At 34.3% G+C, this 12,531-nt stretch overlaps 1 protein-coding gene across 2 annotated transcripts in view; it reads right to left on the bottom strand.

The window, feature by feature from the left end:
• LOC123517771 (rho-associated protein kinase 2-like) overlaps positions 1–12,531 on the bottom strand; it is a 54,694-nt gene that overhangs the window by 35,239 nt on the left and 6,924 nt on the right. For both annotated transcript variants that reach the window (XR_006678578.1, XM_045278207.1), the window contains exons 9-11: positions 7,135–7,226; positions 6,471–6,630; positions 6,054–6,096 (exon numbers count right to left, since the gene is read on the bottom strand). Coding sequence is in view for 1 of the 2 variants with exons in the window: in XM_045278207.1 (XP_045134142.1) it covers positions 6,054–6,096; positions 6,471–6,630; positions 7,135–7,226 (295 nt within the window). In the remaining variant the exon portion in view is untranslated. The remainder of the gene's footprint in view (positions 1–6,053; positions 6,097–6,470; positions 6,631–7,134; positions 7,227–12,531) is intronic.

The following is a 12,531-nucleotide window of genomic DNA, read 5'->3' as shown; positions in this document are numbered from 1 at the left end:
CTCTCTCTCTCTCTCCTCTCCTGTTCTGATACCACTCTCATTCAAAAGTTGTCTACCCATAACATGGCGAGAGACACAAGGTATAGAAGTAAGGCGCGCAGGAGAGGTGGCAGAATCAGACACAATGAAATCACTGTCGATCGCTCTTAAAATTTATCCCTGGTGACACAGTCAAGTAGAGCATATGTTTACTCCTGATAAGTGTTGCCAGCTCACAAGCAAAGAAAACGGGAAGAAAATAACCAAAATATAGCCGTAAAAAACCTAAACGTCTATCGACGTGCCCCATGCCTTGCGTGATGAATGTCTATCGATGTGTCCCGAGTTTTGCGGGTTAAGTTGTTATTTTGAGCAATATAGTTAATTTGTATCATGCATACAATAAACATTGTATTTATCTTATATTGAATCTATATTTGGTTGGTATTTAAAGCATATTATTTATTTTATTTTTATTTTTTTGGGGGGTGGGGGGTAAATTCATATCACAAGAACGAATTAATTGTATTTCCATTAATTTCTATGGGAAAAATTGATTTGATGTACGATTTTTTTATATACAACAATTGTCACGGAACAAATTAAAATCGTACGTCGAAGTACCACTGTAATTAAAAACTCACTTGAACAACTAGTACATGATTTTTATATCAATATTCTTCTTTCCATATTGCTAACTTAGAGGAAAATATTTTATTGCTTGAATTTTCATATTTTTTGTATAGGTCCGGATCTGTATTGAAAAATACAAAAATTTCATTAATATTTTTGTCTGATTATTAAAATATGTTAGCCCATAAATTCCCCTGAAAAAGCCCACATGGTAAAAAAAATAAATAAATAAATAAATAAATAAATAAAAAAAAAAAAAAAAATATATATATATATATATATATATATATATATATATATATATATATATATATATATATATATATATATAGTTATAAAATAAAGTACAGGTTTCTCTCACTATTCAATGGGTTCGCTATCCAATAATTTGATTTTCGATCTTTATCCCTTTTATCCACTTGCTCAGTTTCAAATGTCCACACCACAGCCGCCACTCATCAAAACTCATTCCCGCTAGATGTAGGGATAATTAGTGAACAGGATACTGCTCTTTTTTTTCTGCTTATCTTTTGTTTGCCCTCTATAGGGTCTGCCGATCCAAAACCTTGGCTCTAGAGCGAACCCCGAACCACCTGTGGCATCAAGATCAAGATCAAGATACGTCTTTAGGTTAAGTTCATTTCGCTAACCTGTCTCAACACCAACGTTTCTGTTTTGCTAAAATTCCCATTCATTGTAGGGTATTACGAGTGATACAAGCATGATGTCTTCCAACCAGTCTGCAACAACTAGTGTTGGTGACTTCATGCCAACTTCATCACCAGAACCTTGCAGTTGCCCCAATCCACAGTCTACATTGTCATCAAACAAACAGCATATGTCAAGAAAGCAGATGTGACAGCTTCTACATAAATGGCAAAGACATTAACGAGGAAGAGGGAGCCAATAAAAAAGGAGGAAATGGAAAGACTCTTTAAGGTTGTGGATTGATGACCAGACTGACCACCAAGTGGTACCTGCTAATTTAACTGAAGCTCACTTTCTCTTGCCAGTGGATTAAAGCCTACAGGGAAAACCACTGTATAAAATAAAAAATACTTCCTCTTTGGGTGGCAAGGAAAAATGTTCTCATCTCAATACAAGCAAGGCGTACGTTACTCTCCCCATTACATTAAATTCTATTGCATCTTAAGTTCACAATCCAATCATTCGTTATTCGATCTGATTTTCAGAAATGTAAACCAGTCGTAAAGTGAAGCAAACCTGTAATTTAGACTTCCAAAATGCACCAGAGATAACATTTTTCAATTTAAAACAAAATAAATATACTTAAGAAAACAAATTTTTAACTGATACATAATTTCTATACCATTATCTTTCTACTCCAAATGCTTATAACATTAACAGAAAATGGATTGAAAAATCTCTTATCGCAAAATGTTTAAAATTTTCCTTACAGGTCCAGACCTGCATTAGAAAATTGGAAAAAATTCATATCAGATATTTTTGCTTTATTGTTAGGATATGTTTTTTACTTGAAGAAGAAACTTTAACATACATTTAAAAATTATCTTAAGAGTTCCTAGGAATGCAGCTATCATAAATATTTTTCACTTAAAAATAAACAAATAAAAAAAAAAACTCACTTTAACAATTGTTACATGATTTTTCTATTAATATTCCTTTTCTCCATATACTTATTGAATTGTCTTAAATTAGAGGAAATCTTTTATCACATTTTTCTAATGGGTCCAGACCTGCATTAAAAATTGAAAAATGTTTTTTGTAATTTTTTTGTCTAATTATTAGAATATGGTCTTTACATAAAGAAGAACCCTTATGTAAAGTTAAAAAGTATTTTAGAGTTCTGGGAATGCAGCACAGATAATAAAAAAAATTTCACTTTGAAATACAATAAAAATACTAACTTATTTTTTTCAACTGATACATGATTTTCTTATCAATATTCCATTCTTGAAATACTAATTGAATTGTATGTGAATTTAGAGGAAAATCTTTTAATGCAAAAATATTTGAAATAAATACTTTTTTCTTATTCTTAACATAGGTCTGGCTCAATGATTTTTTTTTTTTTTTAAGAACTTCCTCCAAGTTTAGAGACATTTTAATAAGTAGAAAATGAGGTTGCTGATATAAAAATAATATACCAATTGAAAAAGCTATTGAAGTATCTTCTTTCCATTTTAAAAGTGAAAAACGTTTATTATCTGTGTTCCATTCCTAAAAACTCTAAAAATACTTTATAACTGTATATAGGGAGTTCAAAATTTTCATTCAAAGTTATTCTCAAATTTTTATAGTCACTTTCCATACTAAAATATATCCTGTTTTAGATCTGGAGCACCACAAGAGTGAGTGCACAGCATCACCATCCCATCCCATCAGAATAGCTTTTTTCAATGTTTGTCTTTTGTGCATTTTTTTCAGTCCTACACTTTTGTATGCAAGACTTTTACCACAAACACAAGTGTGTGCAGAACAGGCAACTTTTATACCAAAAATAATAAAAATAAAGCACCTCTTTTTAAATAAAGCTTAGAATTAATGCATTAAAATTTCACTAATGCACAGAAAATAAAAGAAAAAGTTTCACATGAACCAGACAAAGATGACTGTAGTGATCTGAACATAAGATCACATTACATGCAACAAATAACAAAAAACTTGAATTATGCATGCTGTCATTTACAATACCTTCAACCAATCCCATATGAGTGTGTTCTGTTGAGAAGAGTACTCCTATAATCACCATATATTTCTTATCATAAAGAGACACAAAACTAATATTAATCTTATGCACACTACTTTTAAAGATATTTAAATTGCAAAAAAAGGGAGTTATGAATATGGAAATTTAGTTTCTATACACTACAATTACAGTAATAAGTAATTTAAGGTGATCATATTCTCAAAAGATTAAAAAAAAAGATGCCATCAATACTTAAAACTATTATGTATGTAAAAATGATGAATATATAGTAAGTCAATATAATAAGTCCATAAAAAAAAAAAAAAAAAAAAAAAAAAAAAAAAAAAAACAGCTTTGCTATTGCTTTAATTGACCAACAGTAGTTGTATAGCTCACTGACAATTGTTGCCGATATGCTATTTTTGTACTGAATTTTCTTTCATATCAAAGGTTCTCTTTTACAATATCAGAGGCTTCAACTATAAGCCTCACTGACTCAAAAAATGCTGCATAGTGCAGATGCACTTTATGATTGATAGTTTTTTTTTTTTTTTGGAGGATTATGTTTAAAGTTCCTTTTCAACTATGAAGCCTTACTCCATTTTGTTTCTTTGTACAAGATGATGATTGGCTGAGATCAGGCACAATGAAGCATTGGCAAGGAATTAAAGTATTCTCAGGATCACTAATTGTCATAAAGAGAATCATGGTGATTTTCAATACATCAAAAATATAACAATTATTTTACTATGTGGATTGGCTTATGATCACCTAAGATCCTGTAACCGACAAGCTTATTTTTCTAAAGGAATCAAACTTTCATTTTTGTTGGTTGATTACCACAAAGCTTATTACAGGAGAGCCAGTACGATTCAGACCGTGGAATGGTCTGTCCATCACGTTTTCTGTAGATTCACGAGATTTTGCTAGGATATACGCGACTTTGTTTACCCAGACCACAATAAAGCCCCAATCCGTGACCATGCTGTGTTTTAGATGCAGGTAAGAATTTGTACTTTTCTTATTCTACTGTTTATTATTTCCATTGTTTATCATATCACTCAATGAATATGTCAAGAAACAGTAGGGCATATCACTATGGTGAAACAGTGATGCATTATGAAGATATTGCCGTAAGCGAAAGCAGCGTGGCGTTGACACTAAATGTGTGTGTGTTGTTCTTGTTGTTTTAAAAAAATAGGATGATTCGGACACTCTAGGAGGGGGATGTAAGAGATTTGACAAACTTAATTAAAATTTGCTGCATAAACTCGGATACACGCTATTTTTTTCATCATAATCATTTTTTATTAATGGAAAAGAAGGAGGATCCATAATTTTGGAAATGTTAATTCTAGTATTTTCTAATTCTTTCTTCTGCAAGAAACAAAAACATATCTTACAGGATATTTTTGTAGTTGAAAACAGAAATGTCTTAAAAGTGACAGCTGGATGTATATTAGCCAATTCAAACTATGCAATGGCAATATACATTGAGTAATGAAAGTAACCGAACCATCCCACCTCTACGACCAAACCATCACCATGGGTAAGAATGGTTCAGACAATTTAGAAACTTGTGCTTCGGCCGCTACTGCTAAATAATGAAAGCAACAAAGGAAGATAAATTATTTTGGCATCAACAGAATTATCTTTTTTTTTTCTAAAAATATTAAAAGAAAAAGTGTCTGAATCATACCAGCTCTCCCCTACTATATAACAGCTAAGTTTAATGGGGGCACAAGACAAAAGAGTGAGCATTCACATAACAAAGTGAAATAATCTTTGGAATGGGTGAAATCATCTATTGAACTTACAGGTCTTGTTTTTATATAAGTATTTATAATGTAAAGAATTAATCTACTACACTATAGGGATGTGGAAAGTGTATGTAAAAGAGAGAATAAAAACTTTAAAAAATATATAAATACAAAACTCCACAACCCTAATCTGATAATGTGAACTCTAAAGGAAATAATCAAAGAATGAAAATTGTAATGGATAAGGTGGTGAGCATGGGATCGGGCAGACGTCCACACGTAGGTTCGAATCCCACCACATACCGCTTTGATACTTTGTCATTTTGTCGAGTGGTTTAAATTACCTATATGTCACCATGATACCCAGGTTCCAGGTGTTTACACCAAAGATGCACTTGGGTGGTGATGTGGGCCCTAATATGGGTACCATTATAAATAAAATTGCCTGCGCCACTAATGGGAGGAAGCTGAACAGCGCTTCCCATACATACTCTTGAAGTATACCTACAGGCGCTGCAGGCCACGGAAAAAAAATAATAAATAAATAAATAAATATATAAATAAATAAAAATTTTAATAAAAAAATCAAAATGGAAAAAATATATATGTATATGAAATGATTGTTTGCTTTTTCTTTCTCATTTTACAGGATAAATAAAATAAATAAATAAATAAATAAATATATATATCCAACCTTACATGACCCATATCTCTGACAAGGACAACACTGTATGAGTTAAAAAGCTATTCTATATATCAGGCTGATGTCCTCCTTATAGTGGGCAGCTAAAACAAAGCTTCTCCATGCATCATACACTGAAATTCACTGTGCATTCACATTTATGGCATTTCACTGAGAAACCTGATTCTAGCATGAGCTTTATATCAATTAAGTTCATTCTTTTTTCCCTTTGCTCAGTATTTAGACTATGGAGCTAAGACCAATATAACATTCTTAATAGACAACCTTTGTTTCAAATAATAAAAGAATATAGATGAGGCTTACTCACCAAATTTCTTTTCCCATCTGGTTTATCTGGTGAACTTAACAGTCTGTGAATAGAAAATGTAATGTCAAAACAATTCCAACAATATCTTAAGCTATATTCAATAAAAGTAACTTAAAGACAAAATCACTGTTTTATTATCACAAACTGTAGGATAGATGTGCTTGATAACACAAAATATAAAAAAATATAGAAATTCTTATAACAACCTTTCCTGGATTCATGACATTATTGTTCTAACCTTGAGTTTGGGAAACAAAGTGGGATGGAGACAATGCAATCAAAAGTTAACACACTTTATGTATTTTTAACTATTTTACTTAAACATTAACACAAGAACTGAGGACATGGAATAATGGATATATGAATTAGTGAATAAAGTGAAAAGAAACAGAGGATGTCTAGCTGGATCCAACATACCTATAATCTTTGGAGTAAGTAAACCCCACAAAAGGAAGGTGGTTCCCAACAAAAGCCTTTGGGACAGTAAAACTTTCTTCTGGTGTGTCTTCATTTTCCACTTCATCAAAGTTACTGGTGTCATCATCACTCGTTAGATCTGGTACAACTGGAGGCACACCTACAAACACCAAGCTTGATTAAATTAACATAGCCTTGGAAAGAAAACAAATTACCAATATTCATTTTTTAATTCAACTGTGAAGATGTAAGTGAAACAAAGAAGCAAATTGATATTACTAATAATTATCTAAAATTATAATAGGTATAATAATCACTTTTAACTCATTAATATGCTATTCCAGAATGTAGAGGTGTATGCATTTTTCATAATCTATAAAATACAAACATCAATAATAGAAGATTCTCAGAAACTGTTATTACACAATTGCTGAAAACCTTCTCTTTATTTTTACTACAAAAGTTCCACTGTGTAGTTTTTTTTACTTTTTTTCACAAGCTCAAGGATACTACACATTACCAAGATAATAATCAGAATAAATGGAGACTGGACAGTGTTTATTCTACTGATGTAAGAAAGCAATCCACAAAAGAAAGGGATATTTTAAAGAAAATTTTTAAATCATTAATATATTACAGCACTTGGAAGGTGAAAGTCACTTACATTCCCTTATGGTGTCAAAGGTCCATTGGTCATTTATAAAAAAACGATGCTGCTTGATTTCATCCACACCTTTGCCGCCCAATCGTGTCTCCCTGTTACAATGCACGAAACATTAGTGATGCTTTGTTATGTGCAATGTAACACACATAATATAATAGTCAATCATTGAAAACAAACACACACACACACACACACACACACACACACACACACACACACACACACACACACACACACACACACACACACACTTATTAAGCTTCTACTCGAGAGTAATAGAAGGAATGGAAAGCAGAGATGGATGGGGGGACACAGTATACCTGGACATAAAAAAGGTTTTTGATAAAGTCTGTCATGGAAGACTACTTTGGAAGTTAGAGAGCATAGGGGGATTGAGAGGAACTTTGTTAGATTGGATAAGGGATTATTAAAAGGACAGAGAGATGAGAACTGTGATCAGAGATACATACTCATCTTGGGGTAAAGTAACAATTGGAGTGCCACAAGGGTCAGCATTAGCCCCCATTATGTTCCAGGTATATGTAAATGACATTCAAAATAGGGTTAAACAGTTATATTAATTTGTTTGCTGATGATGCAAAACTGCTAAGAATAACCAAAACCCAAGAGGACTGTTTGCTGCTGCAGGAAGATATATACAAAATCTATGAGTGGAGTAAGAAGTGGAAATTGGAGCTCAATGCGAAGAAATGTCACATAATGGAGCTAGGAAAGAGTAAGAGAAGACCGGTATAGAACTATCTGATGGGAGAAGAACAAATAATGAAGATTAAAGAGGAAAAAGATCTGGGATTGATTATAAAGGAATATCTGAACCCCAAAAAACACATAAGTAAGATAATTGAATTAGGATATAAAATGTTGACTAATATAAGAGTGGCATTTCAATTAATGGACAAAAATATGATGAAAACAAATAATCATGAGCATGATACGTCCTAAGCTGGAATATGCAGCAGTGGTGTGGTCACCGAGCTCTACAAAATATATAAGATGATTTGAATGGATCCAGAAGATAGCTACAAAGATGATGCCAGAACTAAATGACCTAACATATGAAGAAAGGCTGAAGGAAATGAGACTGCCAACCTTATAAGATAGAAGAGAACGAGGAGACCTAATAACAATTTATAAAATAGTAAATGAAATTGAAAAAATAGACAAGGAAGACCTGGTGCTGGTAACAGAAGGAGCTAGGACAAGAAGACATGTAAAGAAGATTACAATGAAGCAATGTGTGAAGGATACTGGAAAATACAGTTTTCCACATGGTGGAAAAGTGGAATGCATTGAGTGATGAAGTTGTTACAGCAAATAACGTGCATAATTTTAAAGAAAAGTTAGATAAATGAAGACAATGGAGACAGGACACTATGAGCCCTGCTTGAACCCTGTAAAATACAACTAGGTAAATACACCACGTAGTGTAATGGTTAGCAAGCTTGGCTCACAACTGGGAGGGCCTGGGTTTGAGTCCCAGGAAGTGGTGAGGAAAATGGGCAAGCTTCTTAACGTGTAGCCCCTGTTCACCTAGCAGTAAATAGGTATGGGATGTAACTCGAGGGGTTGTGGCCTCACTTTCCTGGTGTTTGTGGTGTGTGATGTGGTTTCAGTCCTACCCGAACATCAGTCAGTATGAGCTCTGAGCTCTTTCCCTAGGAGAAAAGCTGGCTGGGTGACCAGCAGATAACCAAGGTGGATAACACACACACACACACACACACACACACACACACACACACACACACACACACACACACACAAAAAAAAAAAAAAAAAAAAAAAACAGCTTGGTACTGCAGTGGTTAGTAAACTTGACTCACAATCAGGAGGACCCAGACCCAGGTACAAACCCTGAGTCAAACCAGAAATTGTTGGGTGGATTTCTTAGTATAGCTGCTGTTCACCTAGTAATGATTAGGTACCTGGTGTAAGTCAGAAGCTGTGACCTGCTGCTAGGTAGGAGAAACAAACTCGAAATAGAAAAAAACAAACAGGATGACCTGACCATCCTGGGCCTAGTTTACTAAGCTGATCTTGCACCATCTGGCAGATATGGTATAAAGTTGTAAGATACCTCCATGGGGTTGGGTGTATATTCAACCCAAATAAGCCCATGGTTGCATTTTTGCAACACAAAACAAGCCCATACAAGTTTTCACTTGTACTCCAAGGAAAGAACGTGAGAGGGAATTTGAGCTCGTCAGTGTGTAGCCAACACTCGTAGCTACTGGTTCAATTTTCTTTTTCTCCTGCAGAGAGAGCTATTTACTTTTCAGAATTCCAAGAAGTGTCACAAAAATTTGACCCATCATGTCTTCTTACAAAAAGATGTAAGTATCGTGTGTTTTGTTTAGTTGAGACTCCATTCACTAGTAAATCATAAGATGATGGATTCTAGTATCCATTATATTCATTATGTATAACATTTGTGATTTTGTGTACTTTCTATGAATCTGTAAAATTTATCTTTTTTTACTGATGCGAAAATGCAACCATGGACAGTCTGCCCCTTGTTGATGTTGCGTTATCGCATCGGTGGGATACATGATTGACGACAACACGATATAATTATGAGTTATATGCAAAAGAAAGAGAGAGGGAGAAAAATATATATATAATCGCTCTTTGCTATAAAGTTTTTAGGAAGCCTACTGTGTTTACAATTTTAGTTTATAGCCTAGCATTTAGAATTAGATTTTTTTCCCAGTTGTACTTTTTTTTTTTTTTTTTTCAATTTTACAGGCCTTTGAGGTTGCAAGAAATTTTAGAAGAGAGAAAATTGCATTGGGGACAATTCCAGTGGAGAAGATGAAGATGAAATGATAGAATCAGAAAACCTATTAACAGTCTACATACAACCTCCAGCTGACAGGAACGAGACGGAAGAAGATTCTGGAGATCATGTTGAGATTAGAAATCTTCCTGGATCCCAGCTTTTAAGTGAAGGCGAATACAGAACAAATGAATCACCTTCTACCCAAGAAGATGTAACTCAGCACTTTGGTGTAGAAAAAGAAAATCCCCCACAGCAGACTACTTCAAAGTCAATTTTGAAGAAATCTGGGAAATCTGGGAGAAAGTCCCTCAAAATCAGACAGTGGCATGTAGATGATATCCCTTGCATGGAAAAACATACAAGTTACCCTTACAGGCCTTCAGCAGCTGATCTACCTCGTCAACCACATGAAATATTTGAGCTGTTCCTAGACACTCTTGCAATAGAGAGACTGACCAGATACTGTGATGTATGCAGTGCAACATGGAAACCACACATTTCAGCTTACATGCAATGAAATGAAAGTGTTTATTAGCATTTTGTTGCTCTCTGGATACAACACTTTGCCACGCCGCCGTCTTTACTGGTCAATGGAACCTGATGTTCGAAATGAGCTTATAGCAAGTTCAATGAGGAGAAACTGTTTTGATGAAATCATGAAACATTTGCATGCAGCTGACAACACTGATCTTGATAAAGAGGACAAGTTTGCCAAAGTGCGTCCTATTCTGGACATTCTAAATGAACGTTTTCTGAAGTATGGTGAAGTCTTTGGTCCAACTTCAATATCTATCGATGAATCGATGGTCCCGTACTATGGAGGACATCCAATTAAACAATTCATCCGTGGCAAACCTATTCGCTGGGGTTATAAAGCATGGATAGCAGCTTCTTCATTAGGATATTCTTATTTCATTGATTTGTATCAAGGAAAACATTGAGCAAAGAGTGACAGCTGCTACAAAGATACTTATGGCCTAGGTGGAGAAGTAGTTCTAAAAATGCTCGATAGACTTGAGTCTCAGTACCCAGGAAGAAAATTTTCTCTATTCTTTGATAACTTCTTTTCTTCACGTCAATCAGACTCTTGGAGACAATCAAAGATAGAAGACACTCTGCGACTGGAACAGTTCGTAGCAACAGAACAGAAAAGTGTCCTCTGAGCAATGTCAAACAATTTGAGAAACGAGGATGTGAAGAGCATTTTCTTGAGAAAGACTCAGGTATTTTAGTAGTAATGTGGAACGATAATGGTGTGGTTACCATGGCATCTACACACTATGGTGTGCAACCTTTCAAACAAGTTCAACGTTGATCAGTAGCTGAACGCAAAAGGGCTATGATACCCATGCCTTCAGTAATTAGATTGTACAACTCCAACATGGGATCTTGATAAAGAAGACAAGTTTGCCAAAGTGCGTCCTATTCTGGACATTCTAAATGAACGTTTTCTGAAGTATGGCGAAGTCTTTGGTCCAACTTCAATATCTATCGATGAATCGATGGTCCCGTACTATGGAGGACATCCAACTAAACAATTCATCCGTGGCAAACCTATTCGCTGGGGTTATAAAGCATGGATAGCAGCTTCTCCATTAGGATATTCTTATTTCATTGATTTGTATCAAGGAAAACATCGAGCAAAGAGTGACAGCTGCTACAAAGATACTTATGGCCTAAGTGGAGAAGTAGTTCTAAAAATGCTCGATAGACTTGAGTCTCAATACCCTGGAAGAAAATTTTCTCTATTCTTTGATAACTTCTTCACGTCAATCAGACTCTTGGAGACAATCAAAGAAAGAAGACACTCTGCGACTGGAACAGTTCGTAGCAACAGAACAGAAAAGTGTCCTCTGAGCAATGTCAAACAATTTGTGAAACGTTCATGAGGATGTGAAGAGCATTTTCTTGAGAAAGACTCAGGTATTTTAGTAGTAATGTGGAATGATAATGGTGTGGTTACCATGGCATCTACACACTATGGTGTGCAAACTTTCAAACAAGTTCAACGTTGATCAGTAGCTGAACGCAAAAGGGCTATGATACCCATGCCTTCAGTAATTGGATTGTACAACTCCAACATGGGTGGAGTAGATAGGCTAGACCAGAACGTAGCCAAATATCGCATTGCAATCCGGGGAAAAAAACGGTACATCCCAATTCTATCATACTTACTAAATGTATGTAAATTTTGTAGTAATTTTTTTTCCAATAAACAAAAGCACAAAGTAATTGTTTAATGCTCCCTTTACATAATCAAGATATCTCACTAACCTTTCAATATAATAAACAGCATAAAATTGCTGTGGATTACTGTGACCACCGTTGCGACTTCGCAACACGATCATATTATATTGTACCCATCGTTGCGTTACCGCAATAAAGTTATTTTTCAAATTATAAGTAAAGTATGCAGTTTGAGTCCAAAATAACACTTAATATGTGTCTGTGGAGTCATTTTCTATTATATCTCAGATGTAGAGCTCATTCCAAGAACCTTGTTTTTTACGGTCTTATATGGGTTAAGATGTAGGATATATGTAAATATATAAGTATATGTAATATGTGGATTTTCAGTTGTCAGGCTGCAAAAACAA

Source organism: Portunus trituberculatus, chromosome 42 (genome assembly GCF_017591435.1).
Source record: "Portunus trituberculatus isolate SZX2019 chromosome 42, ASM1759143v1, whole genome shotgun sequence".
Lineage (NCBI taxonomy): Eukaryota > Metazoa > Arthropoda > Malacostraca > Decapoda > Portunidae > Portunus > Portunus trituberculatus.
This window is presented reverse-complemented; position numbering and strand designations above follow the sequence as displayed.